The sequence below is a fragment of the Vitis vinifera genome, chromosome 19 (genome assembly GCF_030704535.1).
Source record: "Vitis vinifera cultivar Pinot Noir 40024 chromosome 19, ASM3070453v1".
Lineage (NCBI taxonomy): Eukaryota > Viridiplantae > Streptophyta > Magnoliopsida > Vitales > Vitaceae > Vitis > Vitis vinifera.
The window spans coordinates 7346221-7373732 of NC_081823.1; the positions used below are offsets into that span (position 1 = coordinate 7346221).

Genomic DNA, 27512 nt, shown 5'->3' on the forward strand with positions numbered 1-27512 from the left:
ATCACTTCTCCTTCCTAGACTACCATTTTCCTTCCTCCTTCCACAACTTCAACTTCAACAACCTCCTTATCATCATAACATTTTTAAGATCTCACCTCTGATCCAAACCCTATTGCACCATGTCTATTGTCACATACACAATTTCTCCCTCTACATTTTTCGTGTATGCGCGGTGCTTAGAAGCCCTCTAAGCCAACCTTCCCAAAATTCACACAAGATTGAAACAAGGAAAACCACGAAACACTCATGAAATTATGGGGTTAAATTCCCCTACTTGTATATTATCTCCCTCTATAATATACAAGATACTATTAGCAAAGACTCCCACAATAGCTTGGTGAGTTCAGTAATGTCTCGAGAACCATCTCAAGTCCTCTAGCGGCACCAGCCACCCCCACCTATTTAGGAACTATCATATACAAATGGGTTTACAATTTCAAATATCTTGCAGCCATCTGCTTCTTGAAATTCCCTTCCCTTGCTTCAGCTGTTGCCATGTGTCCAAGCTCAATAGACCCCACTAGGCACATCCAAGGTTTAGCTGCTCCACTTGCTCTTGTGGTTGAGAGAACTCCTCATCTGAGCCAAGTGTCCCTTTTAACTTGGCCATGCCTTTGCCGAGTCCCTTGGCCCTCATGTTGTTGTGTGTGTGACTTAGTCATGCTTCAGCCGTGTCCTTCACGACTTAGTCCATGTTGTCACATTCTTGCTCTATGATCAACCCACGTTCTGCAAGGCGTACATGATCAGTCCACACTTGGGTCTTCTTACCTAGGTGTCCTCCTTAAGACTCGATCCACATCTCATCAATCCAAACATCAACCTTGCACTATATAAGATTGCCCTTCTGCATCTTCTAAGGTTATTGCATGTCTCTAGGCAGCTTGTGTGTGTGCCAATCCTTCTCTTGGCCTGCACACTAAGCAACATTAATCAATACCAAACCTGCTCCTGGCTCACGTTGCTCTCCCTCTTTATTTGGAGGATGTTGAAGTCGAGGCAACTAGTCTTTTTTTTTTTTCCCATATTAACGCCCCATGTCATTGCACACATGGGTTACATCACACCATGGCTCACTACTCATAGTTGCATGCTTTGGTAAGGGTCACTACCACCCCTTGCTCATGTCTGAAGCCCACACATCACACCTTCTTGTTGTTGCAATGGCACCATGTCATGTCCCATCGTCTCTTAGTGCAGCAATGAGTCATGGTATTACACCCATGACTCCTAATCTGTGCACCAGGCATTGCGCCCTTGTGCCAAGCATCCGACATTATCTCTTGAGTTGACTTGGTTGCTGTTTCATCTCTATGCCATGTCCAAGCCCACCTTGATGCAACAATGGGCCATGACATTGCACCCATGGCTCATTAAGCCACCTCGCACAAGGCATTGCTCCCTTGTACCACCATCGAGAGGGGGAAACACACCTTGGTGCAACCACGGGCCATGACATTGCACCCATGGCTCATTAAGCCACCTCGCACAAGGCATTGCCCCCTTGTACCACCATTGAGAAAAACTACAGTGTTTTTAAATAACATCCAAGTTATTTTCACTTTTTTTAAAAAAAAAAACTATTTTAAAAATAATTATATAAATATAAAGAATGATTAAAAATAAAGTATTATATATCAAAATCATTTTTAAAACTTATTTAAAAACATAGAAAATAGGTTAAAAATTTTAGATTTTTAAACAGACTTTTGTTTTATAAAATATTATAAAAAAGTTCTTAATAATTGTTTTTCAGAAACATTTTCCAAACTAGGTCTTAATTGACCCATGACATGGCAAGGCTCAGGCTCTCCTTTCCTTTTGATGCATGACTTGAATTGATATATAATACCAAGCCTAAAGTTTCAACATATATCTGGTCTTTATGAAGCAAAAGTAATGTTATATAATATAACTAGCCATTTGAAGTGGTTCACCAATAGTAATGGAGGGGATGAGGACCCTTGGGCATAAGAAATGAGAGAAGACTTGGAGCAGTATTTTTACAATCACCAACACCTCTATTTGATCTCAATAATTTTTGCAATCTATTTTCCACCTATATATTCATTTATTTAGCTTGACAAGCCTTAACCACACCTTAGTTTGGCTGAGTGTCACACATCCACATTAGGATTTTCCTACACCCTGAGATTTAAGCACCCCAAAAGGGGGAAAAGGATAGCAATGAAGGGACACTGCTTCCTTCTTGTCACATGATTCACACTTTCCCTCTTCACCCAAAGCCTCCATATCAGAATTTTCTTTCTTTCAGAGATTTAGGCACCCGGAAAATGGGAAATTTGGGAAAGTTGGGAAAGTATTGAATGGACAGCCCTTCCCACTTACTCATGATTCCAATCCAGAGTCAACAAAAGTATCTAGCTAACTCTCAGTCCAATAAAGTTAACAGAAGTAGAAAGGCACATTTTATATCTTTTCCTGATAAAACTAAGCCAATTGTATATCTATCTCCAGTTAAAGGTAAGTTTGATGTAGCATCATTTTTGGGGTCTTAGGGATACCCTGCTCCTGAGATTGGAGACCCCCTACTAATATTGGAAACCCCCAAAAACAATTGCAGGGAGAAAATTTATGGTCTGAACATATGACTCAAACGCATGGAAGTAACCCAATATTATTGTCAATAGGTTTCTCCTTATAGGCAAATGTGTGAAGTGATTCATAACAGAATAGCATCACTTCCAATTCCAAATCCAAATCCAAATAAGCTTGCAGTGTTCTTTCATCAACATCATCATCATCATTGCCATGATAGAGGAGATCTCATTTCTTATCAATATGAAAATCTTTTTACAATATGAGGAGCAGTATAGTTCATGAGAAACAGCATTACAACATTGAAAGAATGACGAGAAACAACATTGAAAGAGTGGGATATATATTATGGGCAGCAACAACACAATCTTATCTTGCATCTCAGTTTGTGTTATTTGCATTCCTAAATGGACAGCATATTTACCCATAGTGGCAGTAGCTTATAGAGATCATATTCTCCTGTGTGGACCACATCACTGCAAACCATAACTTGTGAATTTCTGCATATGATTTCAGCATTCTCAAGTGTAAAACCAGGAAGAACTGGCAAAGGAAATCCCTTTGCCAGGTGCAAGTTCAAATATGGCAAGAAGACTGTGTCAATGACAGTTGACATTGCTGCCTGCAAAGATTTACAGAACCTTGTAAGTTTCGTGACCAATCAAAGAAGGAGATTACTCTTATTCCGGCTTAGATGTGAACCCCACCTTAGCCATAACAACATATGGAAAACCAGAGTAATTAATACAATAATTAAATGTTAAAAATCATATGATATAGAACAAACAACATGATTTATATACTATATTATGCAAAGTTTATAAGAGTATATTTCGAAACACATGTTTCAAGAAATATTTCAAACCTTTTCAGAGCAATTACTTGACTTCATGTGTAAAAGTGCTTGGGCCAAAAAAGAGACTCCTAGGCTGGGTTGTGGTTGAATGCACGTTTTCATATGCCTAGTACTCTTCACCCAATTGATACATCAAGGTGTTCAGGCCCTTATGGTGAGGTATCATTGAACCAATTGGCTGAATGACTAAAAAACTACAACAAATTGGTTTGGTGTTTGGAAATCACAAGTTACATAAGAGGCCTAATCATTTTAAAATATAAAAACATAATTTTGGTCACCCTGTTCAAATCCATAAAAAATACCCACAAAAATAAATGCTCCAGATAGAGAAAAAGATCATGACATGCAAATTTCAAAGAGATGAGCTAAAAACACAAGCAAGCCACAAGAGGCTGAAACTCTGTAGGCTTAAAACTACTTGGGTTCTTGAAGCAGAAGCTAATTAACATATGATGCAAGTGCAAGTTAGAGTTTAATGTTCAATGCCACTTTCTTGGAAGTTCATTTTTCTTTTCCATGTTTTTTGTCCTCCTGCTAAACAAATTTCTTTGTGTTGGCCTCCTTTTTCAATGCCACTTTCTTGCAGGGGAGTGAAGATTGAACGGAGATACCTGAACTTGGTGCATGTCCAAGTCACCAATGTTACTCCATTTCAAGGACATAGTAAATTCAGTCAACCCAAAGCTACCAGTGAGGTTGTTCTTTGAAATTTGTATAGAGCCAGTAGCATTAATAACCTGCACCAACAGCATGTAGGATCTATCACAAACAACATATTGATTACAAACTAATTATTATGAAATAACTTATATATCCTCACAATTCATAGTCGAAGGACTGAGCTAAATCACAATTCTCAGTGAAAGTTGAACTCCTTGTGTGAAATCGTAGATTAGATTGTTAATAAAAAGAATATGGGATAAAAATGACAAAATCAATCAAATGATAACAATACCAAAATCTAAATACAATTTCATTGAATTTTGAACTGTAGTTATCACATTTAGGACAGAGACTGAATTAAACACAATCAGATGGAGTCGTTTAATTCTGATTTCTTTGTTTTATCTTTTCCTCTTTAAATGTGTTTTCCTCTATGCATTATAAACCAGAATCACTCATCTACTCTCTTCAAATAAAGCCTATGAGTCAATCTAAAGTATCCCACAATGCCCATAACTGATATTCTAACTAGCTCCATCAAAATTTAAATTGTTCAGATAATGTCGCTTCCTCCTATATTAGTGATAGTAAAGAGCTTTGCATTGTTTTTTTGTCTAAGTAAGCTTGACCCTTATATATATATATATATATATATATATATAAACGGACAAGATAAAGCACAAAAAGGTAGTGCATGAAGTGTATGTCTTGTAAATCTCACTTTTCTTCTCGTAAGCTTACCAATGAGATGCACGCCACTTGAATTACTTCACCAGAATCCAAAACATCAATTATCATATCTGAGTAAATGGTTGTATCAACTTTATCGTCTGCAATTTTTAACATTGGTTGAGAAGATACAGAAATATTCAGGTTCACACCATCATCTGGGTACTGATTGTAGAGTTGAGGAACAATATATTTCCATCCGGCTGTGTTCAAAAGAGACTGATCTGGCATTTTGTTAACAATCCAGCTCATAAAATCTGCCTGAAAATGAACAGAACTATTAATTCAGATGTTCAACTGCAATTCCATAGTAGATTATATTAGTGTGCAACTCAGTGAGGGCAAGTCCAATTTATGCTCAGCGCAACTGTTGCACCCCTTGGCCCCAACTCAATGTGAACCAACATCAAGAAAATGTTCTTGAGCCCAAGACTGAGCACAAATCAACTGAGATACCACCGTCCAATCTTGACTAGGTCAAGCATGGATCAGTTTACATGAATACTGGAATTTTCGTGTAACAAGAGATAAATTTTAGAAACTTACTTTGAAGTAAACAGAAGTTGCAGAGTTAAAAACATTTTCATCTAATGACATCTCAATCATCTTGGCTGGACCTGTGCAGGAAACGGGAGCTCGATGTTTTTTATGGTAATTGGTGGGAGCTGGAATGCCATCCTTTGCTGTGAATAACCCGTTAATCTCAAAGTCAATGGAAGAATTACTTGATACAGGGTCCTTCACAAAAGTAACATTCAGAGCAGCAACATGATCTACTGGTATTTCTTTTGGAACAGATTGTAATAAGGAATCAAGCTTTATAATTCCCTCTCTTATTCTTTTGGAAACAGAATCTTCAACTGCAGAGGCTATTTGCTCTTTGAAAGCATCCACCAGCCTGGAAAATGAGTAAAGCAGATTAGTTAAAATAATTAGTTAATTTTTTCCAGTAGCAAGACGTATAAAGGCCATGGAATGTGGAGATTACTTCTCAAACAAAATCAAATTATATAAGAGGACTGCATACCCTTGATAAAACCAAGTTGCCCCACCATCCAACTTCACAAAGATATCTTTCACGAAACATCCCCAGTCCAAGAGAGACAGACTTAGAGTTCCATTCTGGTCCTTCAATCCTAGAGTAAGCTCCATGGCCATGCCTTCAACCTTAGAAAAAGAGGCAACAGTCAGTTTCCTTTGGTTGAGAGACAAATAAAAAATGACCTCAACATCTCAAGAAAATGAAAACAAATCTAGCAAAGAGCAAACACTATCATAGTTTTTCCTTCAACCAACAGCAATTAAAATTGATAGAAGAGGAGCGTATAATTCCCAGGAAAGTGTTGCTAACACTTGATGTCCAACAAATCCACCATTTAATGACAGGAAAAATAAACAAAATAACTACTGAAATTTTTTTGAAGTTGGCTATTCATATAAGTTTGTCCAACAATTCAGCATCCCATCTTTGATTCTATTTTATTTCCTCATGTCATATCTACTTATTCTATCTCAGTTAATTCATCTGGCCACCAACTTATTTATCAGCTGGCTTCCAGCGACAATACAATTAAATAAAATAACACAATAAATAAATAAAATAAGAAACCAAAAACTCTCAAGCTTTCAATACAACACTAGTTGTACCAGAGCATATTTATATCTCACACATGTAGGACAACTACTAAAGTAGCTCCCTATAATCAAATAATGGTGGGCTAGGGCTTTGGTTTTGCAGGAAAATGAACTAGTTTTAGATGAACAAGGAAAAGATTGCCAGTGGTTCAAGGTAAACTTGCTTCTAATATAAATATGTTATCTGCTGAAGCTGTGGGATCTAGAAATGCATTGGGTGGTTAGTGTTTCAACTTAGAATGAAGCACCTGCATCACCATATGAGGCAGAAGCAAGAGAAAAAGGAAAAATGAAAATATTACCACTAAAGCAGCCCACTGTCCATGCGAATTATGTTTCCTACTCTATGAACATTTAGCTATGAGCTGGAATTAAAAGGAAAGATTGGTGAGGTTTCTGATAGCAAGCAAAAATCACCGTGTTCCCATTAGAATAGCGGTGCCTCAATCAGGCTAGAATGCTGTTATCAGGGTAAGGAGTTTACAGATAAAAGGAAGGGTAGGTTGCCTGCATAATAGTCCAGACCAAAGCATAGCACGAAAAAGAAGATAAAGAGAGAACCTCGTAATCTCTAAATCCTTCTAGTAGTGTCACCTAGAGGAAAAATCAATTGGGTTGCCATTAAAGAATGCAAAATCTGCAGCAAATTTGTATCCATTGAATTGTTAAATTGTCTCAGCAATTCTTGATTGTGGGATCATTTTCAACTATTATTACTTGTTCAATTCAACTTTATCCTTGGCAAACTCCTAATGCTTCCTCAAATGCATCACGATTTCAAGAGAGGAGGCTGATGGAAGATTTCAGTATTTGTAATATGCAACTTTCACATACGAGAAATTTAAGTAATTTGTTCATTGTCAGAAAAATTGAATTTCTGCAATTTTCACAATAAAATCATGGCAGGAATCGCCCTCTGAATCTCGTATTGTCCTTCCCATCTCTCATGCTATATTCATATTGCAATAAGCATTCCCCAAATCCATAACCCTCAAAATCCAGATCTCTGTATAAAAATACCCCCCCTCTCAACTCTTAAATCAATATTAAACAAATAAATTTGAAAAAAGAAATGCAAACTAAGTGGATTCATAGATTCTCAACATTAAAGCAAAAGCAAAAGCAAAGTAGGAATCCTTATTACATACCAGAACCGAGGCAGCACCTTTATCTGAAATTGGAAACAACCAAGTATCATAAGAATACTTCCAATTCATACTCATATTGGCAGTACCACCGGAAGCAACTATAACCACACCAGCCCCTCCCGAACTAACATATGAAGTACCCACACCCACACTAAGGATAGTGATGTTGGAAAGAAGAATGTCAACTTGGCCAACAAGTGGGATCTTCACAATCTTTTCGATAGGCTGTATTTCGATTGGGGTGAGAGAGGAAACAGCTTTGTGCATTAACAAATCCTTGACAAAACCAAGCCCCTTACTGGATATGAACACAGAAATGAATCCTTCATCGGATTTAATTTGGGCATCCGTAGGAACAGAAAAAAGGGCTAACACAATGAAGAAAGCAGCTGGCGCCATAAGATTTGAGGAGAGACCCATATCAGAAAATCAATGAATCTTCTCTGGTGGAGCAAAGGTGGGCACTGGCACCAATATATATCAGAGAATGAAGAGAGAAGTTGGTGCCATCGTTCTATGAGAAGAGACCCATATGGAAAATATGCCCAGATTAATGTACCACAGGCCATGCAAGCAATTGAGAGAAGATGCTGGGGAAGAATTATGAGCCATCATTGCTGCCATTGTTTTGTTCTGAAATTTGCAAGCAACTGATTGCCAGTTATTTGGTTTTATTTAAGAGGAAGTTCCTTCTCAGGTTTGGAGTTTGTCCATTATATGATTTGCAGTTGCCTACTCTGGCCCCTCAATTCATAAATCATCCACTAACTTAAGAAACTGGGTTTTATTTTCCTAGGAAGAGGACAATGTGTACCAAGTTCTCACACAACTGTAAGGCGTGCTGCATTTATTTGGGCATTATTGTATTGCTCTATTGTAATTTTCATTTGTGGATTTTACCAATGAAAATGTGAAATATTGCATTTTTATCATGTTTTCTTGATGGGGTAGTTTGTAAATATGAAGGTTTCAGCTACTTGAAAGTGATATGACTGTGAAAATGACCTCCATAGTTCCACTTAAGTGTGAGCGGACAGAGAAATGACTTCTTGAATTTGAGCTGATTTTGAACTTACCCTTCACTTGAATGTGAGCTGATGGTGAGATGACTACTTGGATTAAAAAGGTATCATTCAGCTTATGACTTCATCAAGGACAGCAAGGCATTTAACCTCATTTGGATGATGCCTCTTGTTTTGTTTTTTGGCTTGATATGATGAAATATGGGCTACAACAAAGTTTCAGCAAGAAGTAACATTATATGATACCCTAGCTTTCATGTTAAGCCTTTTTTGATAAAAATATCCAAACACACTCAGAAATTCCCACTGAGCTTACAGCAGGATATTTTGCTTCTTAAATTCCAAATCCAATCAAAGTAAAGCTTGCTAGAAAATCCAAAATGCATTTACTGCTGGAACCTTTACTGAAGGCATGTTTCAGTGGGCAAAAGGAAGAGCATATATTTGAGAATCAAACAAAAACTTGTGAGCTCATTTATTCTGGGGTGAGCAGAAAAGGAGAAAATACTCAACAAGCAACATTTGTATATTGCTTTATCTAGTATGGATCAGTGTCTGCATTTGCCTTCATGGAACTGCCTGATGCTAAGAAATGGCAGATTCAGAAGTGTAATAAGAGGATCAAATATGGGGGAAATAATACAGGAATACATCCAAGAAACAACCAAAAACTATGGATGTTGGAATGGAACTGAAGTTTCCCAATAACCTTACTAAAATTAATAAATGATGAACAAGAGAGGCTTAAACAGATGGTTCAATATTTTTTTTTCCTGAGAATTTTGAATATTGCCTTCAACCATTCTTGGCAGACTAGTAGCAACCTGCAAAATGTAAACCTATACATTCAAAAGGACCTCATGAGATCTGAAACTTTACCACCATGTTACAGCTTTTCGTCAGTTTCGGGTAACCTGAAATCTTTGTTACAAATATCATCTAAAGGCATACTATGAACCATATTTAAAGAGGAACCCGAAGCAAAAGAAATAGACAGCATAACTAAAAAGAAAAGAAAAAAAAAAAAAGGATGAATTATAAAGCAATTTTATTGCTCCAAGGAATCATAACCCAACTTGAAAACCTTTTTCATGATGCTTCCAATTATCTCCTTCAGGATCCACAATCCTATCTTTTGTGTTCATATTTCCAAGAGAAAGGAAAAAAGATTCCTCCCCTTATGTGACCCCTTTTCTCTTTGTGGGTAACAGATTAGGGGTTCTATATTCAATGATTCAGTGGCACAACATATTATGTAATACACACTATTATTACAGATAAACATCAAAAGATGGTAAATATGGGCAAGGAAAACAAGGCAAACCCATCAAGAACCCAAAAGTCCGATTCTTCTTGGCCATTCCAGGGAGCCCATCATTGAGAAGCCTATCCATTGATTCTTTTGGTATCAATGAGGTCATTCTTCATGATGCAAATGCATATTATCTTGTCGATCACATCAAGCATATTTGAATGATAACACAAGAGCCTTCTGAACCATATTTCAGAGAAAATAATCTGGTGCAGGTTTTTTAGCAGGAGCTCCTCTTGATTCCTGCATTTGTTACTATAATCTTTCAATGCACCATTACCATAATCAATACAACATGATTATTTAATAAGATAGAAATGCAGCAAAAAAACATAATGTATAATGTGTCTTCTGCCTACAGGCCATGCACAATCAAGGGTCACATGCCATCCAATTGGTGAAGCATCACATATTGTGTGACTTGTATATGGGTTAATTTCAGAAAGCTTATCTGGGAAAACACAACGAAGATTTCAAACCCTATGGAGAGAATATCCCAAAAGTTCTGAAACCCTACATGTCTCAGGAGTGCCCCTAGTGGTATCATATAGGCATTGCAGGTACCTTCTACAAATAACCTGAGAACTTTTGTTCTTTTGTTCACCCATTGAATGTATGGACCCCTCATCTTAAGGATATAACACAAAACATAGATGGCTAGCAAGCATTGTGTATCATGCTGCAATTGCTGCTGCTTGAAATGATAAAAAATTGCATAAGTAATTTTCTGCCTTTGTCAACATTTGTCAACTGCAAATGGGTAAGTGTACAAACTTGTGGAGCTGCTTCAAACACCCGGAACTCCTTATTAAGATTCTCATCCAGCTCAAGAATTGCAGCTACATTACCACATCTGCAATGAGTCCAAGAGTGAAATAAATCATAACCATGGAAGAAAGAAAATGCAGGACAGATCAGAATTGCTAAATTTACCTGTAACAATAATTTGGGGCTGACCAGACGGTAACGATTTGATTCTTGAACATCCACTTGTATCCTTCCATTACCAATTGATGGGCACGACATATATAATCAATATTATTCTCATGGTTAAAAGAAGCGACAACACTGCCACCAAATAAGTAACCAGCACCCCGGGGACTCAATCCCCAACCCTCTACAATGTCTTCGGGATCTGACCATAGGAGGTCACACATGGCACCGTCATGGGGTACTTCTTGCTTCCGATCTATTGTTCGGATCTGGCATAGGGATCGTGTTAGTATCCAAAATTAGGTAAAGAAACCTAACCAAATAGTTCAAGATAGATCCTCTAACCTGGTCGAGTGTGGATATGGCAGGAGAGAGACCACCATGGACACTAAAAATCCTGTTCTCAATGAGGGCCGACAGGCTGCAATAAACCACCATCAAGAAATTCAAAAACACTAAGTACAAAGAAATAACAAAGTGGACCTGAATTTAAGTTGTGCTGGAAGCAGCTTAATTACTGCATGACTAGTAATGACCAGAAATATAATCTGATGCCCCATTCCAGATCTTTCTTAAAGAAATATTTGCATAGATGCAAAAAAATGTGTTTGCATATTATACTTCAGCATGTTTTTGTTTAGTTTCTACCTGAAAAGAAAGTTGGTTTGTTCCTGAAAAGCAGTGGTGCCTGCTTCTCTTAGAATTCACTTTAATAGTGAAATTTCTTGGATTCATAAAATTAAAACATGTAATGAAGCATTGTTTTCAATGTCATATGTGAGGTTCAGTTACAGGTCATGCTTACATGCTTTCAAAACACACATTATATGGGAAAATTGAAAGTGCACTAAAATCATAATGGCCATATGGAAAGAAGTAAGCAGCAGCATACATGTCTGACACAAGTGCAATAACTCACCAACCTCAAAAAACCTGAATTGTATCTAAGATTGAAAACAAACAGAAGTCTTGGTGACACACATGGATGATCTATCCAACATGACAAAAGACAAAAGGCAAAACTAGCATAGTCCTTGTTACATAGCAGTCCTATCTTAGGTTGTAATTGTAACTTGTAATCATCACTAACTTGCCTGAGTATCATATACAATCAACTCAATTTCATACTATCCCAAACATAATTTGGTTGATAATTATGAAACAGTCACAAATTTCATGCTGGAAAATATTTGGTCATACTTTTCAATTCCCAGCATTTCCTAACACCCAACCCAATTGCCACTCTACAGTTTTTACTCCTTCCTTAACTTCCATCAGACAGATGCCCTGTGTTTTTTCTAATGCAAATTTACAAACCTTAAGTAATCAAATATATCGGTGCAGTATCTCCAAACATTCACAGAACCATATTTACGCAGACACTCGTCATAGAATCCGTATACCTGCTAAGAAAGAATAGACAGTAAAATACACTCATCATAGAATCGGTATACCTGCTCAGAAAGATTAGACAGTAAATTTGCTGAATGATTAAATAGCCCAAACAAATATGTAAATTAAAGGCTTAACCTGTGTGATCTGACGACTCTCATGGTTTCCTCTAATAAGCGTTATTCGATCTGGATATCTCACCTGATTTTACACAACTTGTCAGTTGAAATCTAAAATGAACCAAAAGAGATAAAAATACTTCAGTCAACTAAGTAATACTCCTGAACACTTCACCTAGGCAACCAAAGGATAAAAACCCAACTGGATTTTTTGAAATACATGAACTTGGTCAGCAAGATCATAAATGTGAAAGCTATTTGCAGGTCACTATCTGGCAATGGCAACTTAAGACAGAAAAGGCACGGTCAACCAATTAAATTTGAATTTATACAAAGCTTCAGGCGCTCCACATAATGGGAATGGCTTCCAAAACATCATTAAAAACAGAAGAATAAGCTTCAAGATAGCCAGGAAACTAACAAGCAGGTCTTCACATATTTAACCAGAAGACAGGACGAACAAAAATTCTAAAGGAAGTACATAGTGGCAAGAAAGGACCTAGGGCAGTCTGAAGAATTACTTTTTTTTATGGGTAAACACAAAAGAGAATATATTAAATAGACAAAGGAAGCCCGAAAGGCAACCCAAAGCATACAGGAAGTATACAAAAAATGTCAAAAGGCTAAAAAGAGCAAAACAGGAGGGAAAACAAAAACCTCACCCGTCCTCACCTAGAGCCCATCCAATCAAAAAAGTCAATTAAAGATAAAGGGTCAGCATCTATATACAACTTTATCCAATACCATAAACTACACACAAAAGAATACTTCAACCTATGTACTGAAAACCCTTCATCATCAAACGCTATCCTATTTCTTTCTTTCCACACCGCTCAAAAAAGGCAAGAAGGAGCCAGCTTCCAAGCTTTTTTGCGCTTCTTGTCCACGAAGGACCCAAACCAACCAAAGAGAGTCTCCCTTACCAAACAAGGGAGCACCCGAGTCACCCCAAAGAGAGCGAATAATAACTCCCACAAAACTCTAGTCTTCATGCAGTGAATTAAGATGTGATTAGTAGACTCCTCTTTGGCTAGACAAAAGAAACATCTATCGGCAAGGGACCATCCCGTCCTTTTGAGTTGATTCAAAGTTAAAACTTTCCCCCATGAGGCCTCCCAAGCAAAAAAACCCACTCTTGGAGGAACATAAGGGCTCCAAATTATTTTTCTTGGAAACCGGACTGTACTTTCAGGCTCCTCAGCACTGTAAAGAGACTTAACTGTGAAAAAAACCTATTTTTTGTCTTTTTCCAAATCACCTTATCCTCCATTTCTGCACTAACTCTCTTACTTTGAATTGTCATGAGCAACCGCTCCACCAAGACTACCTCCCAATCATTGAAAACCGAAGGGTCCCACACCTCCGCTACCCACTCCTCTTTAGAAACCGCCAAAGCAAACAAAGAGGGAAAAGAGTTGCACAAAGCCTCATCTCCACACCAAGAGTCCAACCAAAATCTGATTCTTCTTCCATTACCCACGTAAAACACAATGTAGTTGCTCAACCGAGAACCTTCATTTCTAATCTCCTTCCACAACCCCACACCAAAACCCTCCCTACCTTCCCGGATATACCACCCCCCTTCTTCCACTTCATACTTCCTACTCATAACTTGATTCCAAAGAACCTCCTTATCTACCATAAAGCGTCAACTCCATTTACCCAAAAGAGCTCTATTAAGAGTAGAGAGGCATTTGACACCCAAACCCCCTTTACTTTTATCCGAGCAAACAACCGACCATTTAACAAGATGAATCTTCCTCTCCAAAGCCCCCCCGCCCCAAAGGAAATCCCTTTGGATTTGCTCAAGTCTCAATCTAACCGATCTAGGCATACGCATAATTGACATATAGTAAATAGGTCTGTTAGACAAAGTGTTTCGAATGAGAGTGAGTCTCCCTCCTTTAGATATATATTGCCTCTTCCATAATGCTAATCTCCTCCATAACCTCACCTCCACCCCATCTCACACCGCCACTGAATTGTGAGGTGCACCCAAAGGCAGCCCTAAATATAAAGACGGGAGCTTCCCCACCTTACACCCAAGCTCAAGTGCCAGCACCTCCAAATTCTCCACCTACCACACTGGAATGATCTCACTTTTATCCAGATTAATTCTTAAAGCAGAAATGACTTCAAACCACAACAACACCTAGCTTAGGTGAGCCAATTGGTCCTTGGAAGCATTACAAAAAATCAATGTGTCATCAGTGCACAACAAATGGGTGAGTTGAACTCCCTCACCACCCCTCCCTTTAACCCTATAGCCTATCAAAAAACCCCCCACTAACTGCTCTCTTGATCAAACAGCTCAAAACATCCATACCTAATACAAAAAGATAAAGAGAAAGGGGATCCCCTTGTCTCAACTCCCTAGAGCTGTTAAAGAAACCTGCTAGTGTGCCATTCACCAACACCGAGAAAGAAGCTATAGAAATACATCACTTAGCCTACCCTACCCATTTGTCACCAAACCCCATTTTCCTCAATACCTAGAGCAAGAAATCCCATTTTAAATGGTCGTATGTCTTTTCTATATCAAGTTTACACATCACCACGCATTCATTACTTTTCAAAAGAGAATCTACAGCCTCATTAGCTATTAGCAGTGCGTCCAGAATCTACCTCTCCTTAACAAAAGCATTTTCAGACAAGGATACCACCTTACCCACCACTTGCTTCAGCCTATTAGCTAACACCTTTGCTAACAGTTTGTACAACCATCCCACCAAACCGATAGGTCTGTAATCTCTCAGGTCCTCAACATCTCCCTCCTTTGGGACCAGCACCAAGAAGGTAGAGTTCAAACTTCTAACATGCTCATGAAAATCTCGGAAAAAACCCATCACCTCCTCTTTCACCAAATCCCAACTAGACTGGCAAAAAACTAAGGAATAACCATCTACCCCCAAAGCTTTGTCCCCACCTAGATCAAAAAGAGCAGAGACAACCTCTTTAACAGAGAAAGGCTCCTCTAGCCTAGTTGCCTCTTCGCCTTCTAATCTGTCAAAAACTAACCCACCCAAACTTGGACTCCAACCACCAAGGTCCGACAACAAGTGCTGAAAAGCACTAACCACAGCCCCCTGAATCTCCCTCTCCTCAACTATCCAAGAACCATTAATTTTAATCTTGGTCAGATTACTCCTTCTATGACAATTCGCCATCCTGTGGAAAAAACCTATATTCCTGTCACCTTCCTTCAGCCACACTTCTCTAGATTTTTAACTCCGGGAGATTTCCTCCATGAGAACTCATTTCTTATATTCCTCCTTGGCCTCCTTTCTTACCTCCCCCTCCTCCACCAATAAGGCTCTAGACCTCTCCTCACTATCCCATAAATTGACATGTTGTAATGCCAAACTCTTATTCACCTCCACCTTCCCAAACACCTTGTTCTAGGTTTTCAAAACACCCTTAAGAGCCTTCAACTTTGCTGCCAAAATGAAACTGCTAGAACCCCTGAAATTGAGCCCTTGCCACCAGTCTTTTAAAAGGTCTTTAAACCCCTTCTTCTTCAACCACATATTCTCAAAGCGAAAAGGCAAAGGACCTCTCCTCACCCTTCCACCATCTAATAGGATAAAATAGTGATTAGACACTAGTCTGAGGAGAGTGCTTTGCACCACCCCACTGAACCGACTTTCCCAATCCTCAAACACCAAGAAATGATCCAATCTTGACATAGTTTGCCCATTAAGTCCACCATTCCAAGTAAATAGACCCCTCTGCAATGGAAGGTCCCTCAGTGCCAAATCATCAATCACCTCTGAAAATCTTCTCATTGCAGCCAACAACCTCCCTCCTCTACTACGCTCACTAGGGAACCTTGACACATTAAAGTCCCCTCCAATGCACCAAGGGTCATCCCACAGCTCACAGATAGCCCCCAGCTCCTCCCAAAAAGGCTCTCTACATCTCTTTGATATGGGACCATAAACGCCCGTAAAAACCCACACAAAACCATCCTCGCAATTTCTAAAACGACAAGATCGAGAACTGACCCACCTCCATGCCAATCAATTGGAACACTCTGTTATCCTAAAAAACCACCACCCCTCAGGGAGTTCCCCTCGCATTAACTGCACCCCACTCCAAAAACCTCCCACTCCAAGACTATGCACCAAATCTGAAGAATTACAAAACAAGAAAAATATTGCAAACCAAAAATCCATCAAGCTAAATCAACTTTGTTCAACATTACAGAGGACAAGCAATTTTTTTGCCTCCACATATGAATTGATAAGCCTCCTCCTGCCAGATGGGGAATAGAAAACACTTTAACATAGTTTCCTGCAGCCTCTCCTTCAAAACCAGGACCAAGCAAGACCTTCATCACTTCCTACACTGAGAAAAACCAGTCAAGAGATTTTGTTCACAAGGACTCCAGAAGCAAGTTCATTCTGTGGTCCAGACCCACATACTTCAGACTGAACAAAATTTTGTTGACCAGAAATTATTTTTTTCCTACTTTGTCTCTATTATTTATGGTAGAATAAAATTTATTTTATTTTGTGATTCTCCTCGTCTTTTTGGACTTATCATATGTTTCCTTCAAGTTAGAAGAATATTTTACTTCCCTTCTTGTTAAGACTTGAGAGAATGTTTTATTTTCATCTAGAATAAAATTATTTTATGCTGTGATTCTCCTCGTCTTTTTGGACTTTCTTATCATATGTTTCCTTCAAGTTAGAAGAATATTTTACTTCCCTTCTTGTTAAGACTTGAGAGAATGTTTTATTTTCATCTAGAATAAAATTTATTTTATGCTGTGATTCTCCTTGTCTTTTTGGACCTTCTTATCATATGTTTCCTTCAAGTTAGAAGAATATTTTACTTCCCTTCTTGTTAAGACTTGAGAGAATGTTTTATTTTCATCTAGAATAAAATTTATTTTATGCTGTGATTCTCCTTGTCTTTTTGGACTTTCTTATCATATGTTTCCTTCAAGTTAGAAGAATATTTTACTTCCCTTCTTGTTAAGACTTGAGAGAATGTTTTATTTTCATTTTTCTGAATTAGGAGAACTATTGTTTTTGTTCAGCAGCATGTACATGATTGAGGATGATGAATGGAAATGAGTTTTTTCTTTCAACATGGTATCAAAGCAGGCATAAAACCTAGGACAGCACCCACCACCATAACCATCCATTACCCCTAATCTCTTTATACAAATAGCCCAAAACCTTTCATGGACCACCTAACCATCAGTTTCTGAATTCCCTATGCTTTCTTATCTATCTTCAACACCCTTCATTGATAACTATGGTATGAAGTTCGTTAGTACCTACTGCACCCCATGGAGCCAGTGTTTTCTGTTATGCCGTTAAACTTAATGGCACCAATTCTGCTTCATGGACAAAAACTGTTGAGATCCATCTGGTAACACGGGGAAGAAAGAAATATCTATCTTTGTCTAAAGATACAAAGGAGTTCACTCTCTAGAAAAAACAGACACTAGGGTAATGACTTGACTCTAAAATAGCCTCTACCGCTATGTTCTTCAATACAAGTAAATTTGGGATGCACCAAAAAGAGGCATAGTCAGGTTCACAATATTTCCAAAATTTAAGACTATTTAGCAATCTTCTAATCGTTATGGAGTCCTGCAGAGAGTGTGGGAGGAACTCAACGTCTGCCATCCTCTCACCACCAATCTTAAGGTACTTCATAAACAAAGAGTTCAGAATAGCAAAATTCTCATCCAACTAAATCCAGTATATGGGAGTTCTAAAAATAGAATCTTTACAAGAAAAAAGGAGTTGTCATCAGTTGTGAGACATATGCTCCTCTCCAAAGAATAAGGTTATCTTCCTTATCTTAGTGAAACATATTCTTGTCTCTAAAGAATAGGATTATCCTCCTTATCTATTTCTAAGCCTACAAATCAATCATCTCCAGAAGGTTCTACACTTTTCTTTTTTGGAGGTTGTGGAAGAGGAAGCTCCGAACATGGTCTCAAATATGGTAGAGGCTGAGAAGGTAGATTTCTTTGCATTCAGTGTGGGTGTAACAATCACCCTTTAGAGAAGTGTAGAAGTAGGATAAAATTTGGTAAGCCATGAACTAATCAAACTCATATGATATTTTGACTCACTTTCTGGGAAATTTTGGCATCAGTACATATGTACTTTTTATGACTCAACCCTTTATTTCTTTGATTCTAGCACTAGTCTTGGTCTAGTCTTGAGTTACTCATCTTTTTCACTCCTATCCCTGTCCCAACTCCAATAATATCATCACCTCAACCACTAAATGTAAGAAAGAGATTTTTGACAACAAAGTAACCAACAAGAAGATATCTCTTATTACCATGCCTTCTACCATAAAACTAACTCGAATAAAGATCCTAGTTCATTTCGTGTTAATGCAATTTTACACCTTGACTAACTTATTGCTCTCAAGAAAGGAAACAGATCCACTTTCAAGTATCCAACTTCATATCATGTTTCTTTTGACAACCTCTCTTCCTCTATTTGTTCTTTTACTTTGCCTTTGTCTGATATATTCATTCTAAAGAACTATCATGCAGCACTTCCTCATCTTGTTTGGCAGATTGCCATGGGGGTTGAGATGAAAGTTTTTTGTGATTATGGCAGTTAGGTTTTACCTAATTTTCTATCTGGTAAGGAAGTTGTTGAATGTAAGTCAGTATTTACAATCTAATCTCAACCTGATGGGTGAATCCAAAATAAAGGTTTGAGATGTTTCTTTAGTTTCCAAGCTTAATTTTGTTTGTATCCTTATATCCTTGGTAATTTCCATGACCATGCTTTATCAACTTGATTGAAAAATACAATCTTATATAGCAACCTATAGGAAGAAGTTTTTATGGTGCAACCTCCATGTGTTGCAGCTCGGAAAGGAGGTGAGACAAGGTTTGCAAACTGAAGATAGCAATTTATGGTTTAAAACAATCACCAGATCCAATTTGATCAATTAAGTGAAGTTCCTGCTTCCCTCTAGTTTCAACACTAACTCTTTGATGATTCTGTGTTTGTAAAGCACACCATCATCCTTGTTCATGTGAATGATATAATTACTTTTGAACTGAAAGACATAGAGGAGGTAAAGAGTCAATTGAAGAAACACTTCCAATTAAAAAGACTTGGGAAAGCTCAAGTATTTTCTTAGCATTTAAGTCACTAAAAGCAAAAGACAAATGTTCTATCCCAAAGAGAAGTATGTTCAGAACTTCTTTACAAAAACTGGTATACTAGGTTCATAACATCAGCTACTCCTATGGATCCCGGCTTACAGTTGACAGATGAAAAGAGTAGTTCATTTGATGACCAAAGAAAATTATGAGCCACTAAGAAAATTGAATTTTTTACAATAACAAGGCTAGATATTACATTTGCTATCAGTTCTATCAGTGAATATGGGTACCCTGGATAAATCCATCAAGAAGCTGATTGTACAGTCCTTCGATATTTCAAACAAACAACTGATGTAGATGTGTTATACAAAGAGGGTGGTATTCAAGTGGGTTTCCCGTCCTGGACAGACTTCATTATCTAGTTGGGCTCTAAGTATTAGACTGGAGTTGTAGTTGTGGGTTGTGTCTTTTTGCTTTTTAGATGTATGCTTTTTGAGTATTACGTGCGTTCCCTTTTGTTGGCTGGTGCTTTCAATATATTTTCATATGCCTATCAAAAAAAAATGTGTTGAAAAAAAAAGTCAAAGTTTGGATGTGCTTAGCTTCTCATATGCTAATTAGCCAGGTTCTAAGTTTGATGGAAGATTTACCAATGGGTATTTTACTTTTGTAGGTGGTAATTAGCCACTTGAGGAGCAAAAAGTCAGACATTGATGCCAAATCTACCATAGAGTTAGAGCATTGTGCAATGGCTCCTAAGGCTTGTGAACTTATGCAGATAAAGCATCTGCTGAAGGAACTGGGAGTTAATATTAAAAACCCTTCAGTAGCCTATCAAAAAAATATATATTTTAAAACCCTTTGGCAATGTAATGTGATATCTTGCAACTTATATTGCTGGTAATCTTTTATATCATGAGAGAAACAAAACACATTGAGGTTGACAGTCATTTTATTAGAGAGATGCATATGAAAGGAGAAGTTATCATTCCCTATATCAAGTAAGAAGATCAAAGAGAATATTATTTCACTAAAGTTATGGCCAAGGGTGCTTTCTTGCATCTTTGCTCCAAGCTGAGCATTGACAACATCTATGCTTTAACTTGAGGAGTGTCGAAACTATTTATGGTGGAATTACATATTTATTTTGTTTTGTGATTCTACTTTTTTGACTTTCTAATCATATTTTCCTTTTAAGTTCAAAGAATATTTTGTTTCCTTTTTGTTAAGATAATATTTTATTGACCCCTATAATTAAGTTGGGTCATTCATGATTTGATGTTTCAAATGGAGATCCTCTTCAATTATATGTGTTCATTGGGTTTGTTGGATAGATCCAATTTCTATTAAATTCTAGTCTCTGTTCTTCCGGAATTATGTCTTATGAAATTCATCTGACCAGCCTATTACCATTACCATACTGCTTTCCATTCAATATATTGAAAACTTTAATGGTGCAGAGCAATTTTTCACCAAATAAAAATTATTTGATTAGAAAGGTGTGGTCCCGTTACCCACATTCAGTCACTAGAACACTAAATAATGTGCCTACTTATGTACATGCTAGCATACATGTGAAATCCAGGAGTTAATCTGAAAAGGTATAATTTTTATTTTTTTTCTTTTGATAGGTAAAAAAGCAATTATATTAAAAAATCTGGAAAAGGCGCACCAAAGTACACACGAAGAATACAAACAACACCAACAGGCAACCACCACCCAAACATAACCGAAGCCCTAAAGACCTAGTAACCTAGCATGCCCCCACCCAACCCTCTTGCCTTCTTCGTTCCCATCCCCAGAAATTTCCCACTCCTTGGTTCCACTCCCTTAGGGCCAACATCAGATGCACCTTTGATTTCTTAAAGCAAAGTAGATCTTCCCCTTGAACCATTTGAGAGGAACTTCAGCTTTACCCTGCAAATTTTGAGATGGATCCCCACTGCTCCTCCCCCTACCCCTATCTTAATACAAGATAGCTTTTATAATTAACCAAGCATTCTAAATTCCAAATCTCCCTCTTTTTTTTTCTTTTTTTTTGATAGGTAAATGAGAGAATATATTAAAGAGCGCTAGCAAAAAGGCGCATTAAAGTACACAACGAAGTATACAATGCACGCCAAAGGGATAGCAAGAGAGAAAGGGAAATATCAACCACCCTAAAGCCAACCAAACCACAACATCCTAAAACAAACGGACTCTCCCTAGCAGGAAAGACCAGCACTAAAAACACAAGAGGAGAGCAATTGTAGTTAACCTATCAAATCTCCCTCTTGAAATGGGATATTGGGATTGGCTTTCTTTTCCCCCCTGAAGGGAAGCCATTACACTGCCTCCTCGCCTCCATCTTCCTTATAAGGCAGATAATTTCCTTTCCAAAACCCACAACTAGCACCCCCACAAAATTACCAAAACTTGCCAACTTACAACAAAGTGATTAGGAATATTAGTAGTTTGATTTGGAACAAATTGAAAGGATTTTGGTTTTAGCCTACAAGGTTTGTAAAGCAACTCTTCTTATTTGCAGCATTAACCCACACAGTTTATGAACTGGGGGGCAATTTTCTTAATGAAAAAATCTCTAATGTTTCCCAAAAAAGAATATTAAAAAAGACATTCATATTGCTAAGTTCTTATGTCTGACTCATTACAGACGTTTCATATAGCTATTAGAAGCAGCAGCAAAGTCACAGTTCTACTGTTTGAACCATGGATTTGACTTCAACTTTGCAGACTAATTCCAGATGTTTGAAAAAGTAAGTGCCTGAAGAAACCAAAGAGATTTATGCATAACATAGTAGTAAAGTTGCACAGATTCCCAACACAAGATATTATATTATTTAATTCTCACACTAGGAGAGACAGGTTGAAGAAATGTGATAGGTTAGCCATTGCAGATGCTTTGCTCATTCATCCCTCAAATATAATAGATAAGCTATGAGAATTTTTATTAAAGACGATGTGATAAAAAAATGATACAACAATAAACACTATACACAGAATCCATATTTGGAAAGAAAACATACAAGAAATTGCCTCATGGAATATAAAGATAGCCTAGCGATAGAATCATCACAATTGTGGAGCACAAGTTAACTAAAAGGCATCAAAGAACTAATCTTCCTCACAAAAAATCTCATACATTCCCAAATTTGTTAAATAAATAAATTAAAATAAATTTCTTTATGGAAGCGACACCTGGTTATTTTCTCTATGTTTTTTGCCTTACTCTAGTTTTTTGGACAATATCCAATCAAATGAAATGGCTCAAATTGTTCAATAGCATTATCAAGGTTGATAATACCTAGGTGTGTTACAACAAATGGGTGGCACGCATCTTATATCACTAATCTTAAATAGGAACTAAATTAAAGAAATAAACAGCCCATCAAATAAGCTTTTCCTTAGGGCTGCAACTTGAGCAGGTTTAACAAACCTAGCCTAAACACAACCTGATTTTGGATAAGCTTGGGCAGTTGTAATCTAGGTTGGACATGAGCAAAATCAAGTTGCCTTGGGTTGGCACAAAAGGTAACTTGAATCCAACCCGTACCCAATTGTCTATTCTTATAAATTTAAGCACACATGTACAGTTATACATATTTAATATTTTAAACTTTCTAACCTAATCAAATACAAAAAGAGTTTAAAACCCTAAATCTGCTAAACATATTTCTTGTATTTAATGTAGCATAGGGTTAATGTTATTATGTTGATTTTACATATTGGATTAGCGATTTCTAAACTTTCTAATGAAATTGATGTAAACTATAGTTTTTAATTCTTTTTAAGAACAGGTTCATTAGTAAAAGATTTAAATGAGATGAATGTTATATATATAGCGATTAGTTTTAAAAGTTGATTTTGATATAATTTTTTATTGCATTTCGGTTAGCTATTCTCACATTTGGTTTAGAAACTTTATAGTTAATTTCATTGTTAAATGTAAGTTCATAGTAGGTTGATTTAAAAAGGAAAAATTAATTTAATAGTCAATTCCTCATTAAATAAATGAAAATCTCAAATACTTATTTTCAGCTCATCTTAATGCGATTAATCCATATTTTTTGACCCATAAAACCCACCTAATCCAAGCAAACCTATATGTACTTTCACTAACCCAAGGTTAACCTAATCTCAACCCCAAATTTAAAAAAATAGGCTTGAATCGAGCTAGAGCTTGAGATCCTGGATTGAGCATCGACATTGATTAGGTTTTAGATACATGAGTTTCATGTTTGGCTTGAGCTTGGATTGACCATCAACCCAACCTGTCAAGTTCCACCCCTAATTTTCCTTGGAAAGACCATACTCTAGAAGCATGGATGCAAAGAATTCATTCCCTGAGCATTTGAACGAAATGGCTGGAATGTCAAACCTCTCAAAACAAAGTAAACAAGACCTCTGGAAAAAATCCAATTTCTAGCACCTGGATATATAATTGGACAGGGCCTGTCTCATCCAAAAGAAATCATGTATAATTTTCCAAGGAAAAAGGATATGGAACATTACCTTCAGAGCTAGCAGAAGCAGAAATGTTTCAACAGAGTAAAAACCTCTGTCAACAAAATCTCCAAGAAACAAGTAGTTTGTCTTTGGACAATCACCTCCTACTTTGAAAAGCTCTTTCATGTCATAGAACTGCCCATGAATGTCACCACATATCTATTTAAACAAAAACAACCAAATAAGGTCAAGAAACCTAAGCAACAATTAAGATCAACATTCAGAAAATTTATCAAAGAAATGACCCCACAAAGATACAAGTTTATAGGGTTTGTGGAAAACAGTGATTATACAAATGGAGTTTCCATTATTTGCACAAAAACAAAAAAAAGGAACATTACTAAGGGAGAATGCTAATTCTTTGCTTTCTTTTTTTTCTTTGAAAAAAAACCATAATAAACTTTAAAATGGGAATTATATTGGCTCAACAAAAGGATGTGAGTACTTTTCCACCAGTTGTTACTTTTAGTGTCACATTGATCATAATCCACCACTTGATAAGCCACATCTAGCAGGTCTCCAAGCTTCGAATGGTCAGTCCATTTAAAAGATTTTAAATGAGATTCCAGGAATCCTCCTGAAAGCATGACAGACAGCATGTCTAGTCCAATTAATGGAACTTTTTTATAAGACTAGTTAATAAAACAATTTATCTCAGGATGATAGAGTATAATTTAAAGTAGGAGCTCACATGATTAAAATTTACCAATGTAAACTCAACATTGAGGCATCATAACCTTTAACTATTTATAAAAATGAATGTGCAAAACTTATGTAGGAAATCTCTAAACTATAGTAGCTGCAGCAACATCTCCAACTAATTACTTCCTTCATTACTTCATGACAACTAGGGTAGCAAATGGACCACATTTAGGTTTGGGGTTCGATTCCTAAAACTTTAGATAGCCTTGGTCTGAAGCCAAACCTAAATAACTTGAATGTCCCAGTCCAACCACTCATTTTATAGAGCTAAATACAACCAAACAGTTAAATAACTCAAAATCGCCTAGTTGTCACCATGAACCATATGCTTGATGTTCAAAATGGTATCTACATAGTCCAACAAGTTAAATTATACAAAGCAACAAACTCTGTAACTATCTCACAATTTATCGTCATGGGACAGCATGCACATAAAAATAGGCTCAATGTCTCTTATTGACTTTATAGATTGGGTGCATTCTTGGCGAGGGAGGGAGTGGTTGTCTTTGGGCTGTCCTCTCCCTCTAGGGTTGTTTCTATTGGTACTCTCTATATACACCCTGTATACCTTGGTGTATAGCCTCCTTGTTTGTTATTTATAAAATTTACCCTTTAAAAAAAAAAGACCTGGTACTCAAGCAAACCAATTCCCTAATTCATATTCACACGGAATAGGTCCATTAAAAGATCAACTAAGCCTCTAACCCAAACCAACTGGGCCAACCCACACATCACACCAAATCCATATTCAGATTAATCTCACATAATGACTACTTAAACTGTCCAAGAGACCATCATAGGAGCAACTCAAATTCTAAGCCACTTACTCAAGTAAAGACCTAACACAAATTCGATCATTACTAAAGTGAAACGCAGGGGGTTAGTTGATTCAAAACAAGTTGCAAAGAATCAAAGATTATAAGCCAGTTTTCTTTAGAGGTAACATACATGTGCATGAGGGATGTTCACAGTACCTGGATTGAAATCCAAGTATGTTCCTCGTTACAAGCCAACATATTAAATAACAATCTGCTCTAATTTCGAACACTGGCCTGAGCCCCAATTTCACAATCCAATATGTTGTCAAATAATATTAAGTTCAGACACAAAAAAAATCATCCTGCTACCTACTTAGGGTTTAACACTCAAAAAGTACCAAAATGCTTCTTCTAAAGCATCCATTCAAAGAATTCACAAAGTTCCTCCCCCACTTCCTTCTAGTTATTAAGACAATAGAATTAATATTCAAATAACATCATCTTCCTCGCATACACATGTAGATAGAGAGATTTAGATTTTCAGTTAAAATTTTGACAAACATGAAAATTTAAACACAACCCAGTTTTCCAAAATCACTCAACCATGAAAGCCCAAAACCAGATCGAACCCAAAACCCAAAAAAATAAAAAAATAAAAAGCCCTGCCCAGCAACCGCTGCTCCCACTCAATCACAGACGCCCAAACGGAGGAAGCTAGCTCAATAAACGCACACCCCCTGTCTCCTCTAATTTGGTTTTACCTCCCTACTGGGTATCCGCAATAGAGAGAGAAAGAGAGAGAGAGAGATAGAGAGAGAGAGAGAGAGAGAGAGAGAGAGAGAGAGAGTATTGAGGCATACCGTGACAGGAGCATCGACCCTCTGAACATTGCTCTCTTCAACCAGGATTTCCATGGCTTTGAGGCAAAGGGCCTTCACTTCCGACTCCTTCAGAGGCTCGCACTTCTTCAGCTGCTCTATTTGCCTGTCTAGGTCTGACATCTCTCTCTCCCCCCCTCTTCCTTTGACCCAATAAATACCTCCTTATAAGGTTTATTCCTTCACCCTCCCACCCCCCTCTCTCTCTCCCCCTCTCCCCCTCTCCCTCCCTCTCTGTCTCTCCCTCTGGTGTGGTTCACTGCCTTTTGTGGGTCTCTCTTTGTGGCTGTGTGGAGCTTTATGCATTTGGACCTCTTGCCGCTCTACTTTGGTATATTTCCCATCTTCCCTCCTATTCTCTTTGTATTTTTGGTTTTGCCCTTTTCTCTCTGCCACTCCTAAATCATATATTTAAATCTACAAAAATAAATTTGCGCCACAACATTTTTTCTCAATTTTAATTGAAATTATAATTAAATACACAAAAATAAACTTTCTATCCCTACTCTTATTTAATACGGATCATGACACAAGGCACCTTCTAACCTTTCTTATTTATCAAATTTAAGATAATTATTTTTAATATTATTTATCAAATTAAAAATAATTATTTTTGGTGTTGGAGATGTGCCCCATCAAAAGTCGTGGTTCATGTCACATGACCTTTTTATATCTTATTGGCGCATGTGGGTTTCCATGGCCTATGTGGTGACTGGTGGGTGACAACTTGGTCTTGGAATTATATTTGATAAAATGAGAGAAAAATGGAAAGGAAGATACAATTCATAGGATTTAAGGCTTATTTGGTAATGATTTTTCAAAATAATAATTAGTATTTTTAAATGGTATATTTTAATTATTTTTATTTATTTTATGAGGATTATTTTAAAAAATAATCATATAAATATGGATATATAAAAATTATTTTTAAATTATATTTAACAACATAAAAAACATTCTATAAGACATTTCAACTTCCAAAGCAAAACATGGTGTAACAATTTCTAAAAATTGTTTTTTAAAATCGTTTTCAAAACACTTTCCAAAACTTTATCCCTTTATATTTATATTTATACTATTTATTATATGGTATGAAAATATATTTTTCATGAATATGTTTGTTTTAATGCGGTTAAAAAAGAAAAATGAGAGTATTTTATAAAATAAAAAATACTAAAAACTAATTTTTAAATAATAT

At 37.0% G+C, this 27512-nt stretch overlaps 2 protein-coding genes across 5 annotated transcripts; both read right to left on the minus strand.

Moving 5' to 3' along the window:
• Window positions 1-2767: 2767 nt before the first annotated feature.
• On the minus strand, window positions 2768-8403 carry LOC100264027 (putative BPI/LBP family protein At1g04970). The gene is made up of 6 exons (XM_002277107.5): window positions 7594-8403; window positions 5838-5977; window positions 5357-5708; window positions 4823-5071; window positions 4030-4155; window positions 2768-3181 (listed from the first exon to the last, which is right to left on the minus strand). Exons 1-6 carry the CDS (start codon window positions 8011-8013, stop codon window positions 2963-2965), a joined length of 1506 nt encoding a protein of 501 aa, XP_002277143.2. The 5' UTR covers window positions 8014-8403; the 3' UTR covers window positions 2768-2962.
• A 1243-nt stretch (window positions 8404-9646) lies between these two features.
• On the minus strand, window positions 9647-26579 carry LOC100245244 (serine/threonine-protein phosphatase-like). Of its 4 annotated transcripts, none has more exons than XM_002277106.5 (8): window positions 26297-26579; window positions 23983-24135; window positions 12391-12453; window positions 12178-12263; window positions 11206-11281; window positions 10861-11129; window positions 10702-10780; window positions 9647-10170 (listed from the first exon to the last, which is right to left on the minus strand). In XM_002277106.5, exons 1-8 carry the CDS (start codon window positions 26435-26437, stop codon window positions 10120-10122), a joined length of 918 nt encoding a protein of 305 aa, XP_002277142.1. In that variant the 5' UTR covers window positions 26438-26579; the 3' UTR covers window positions 9647-10119. The 4 variants fall into 4 exon arrangements, with proteins under 4 accessions (XP_002277142.1, XP_010644504.1, XP_059591060.1 ...); XM_010646202.3 differs by lacking the exon at window positions 26297-26579 and adding an exon at window positions 24422-24551; XM_059735077.1 differs by having other exon boundaries at window positions 9647-10780.
• Window positions 26580-27512: the final 933 nt, after the last annotated feature.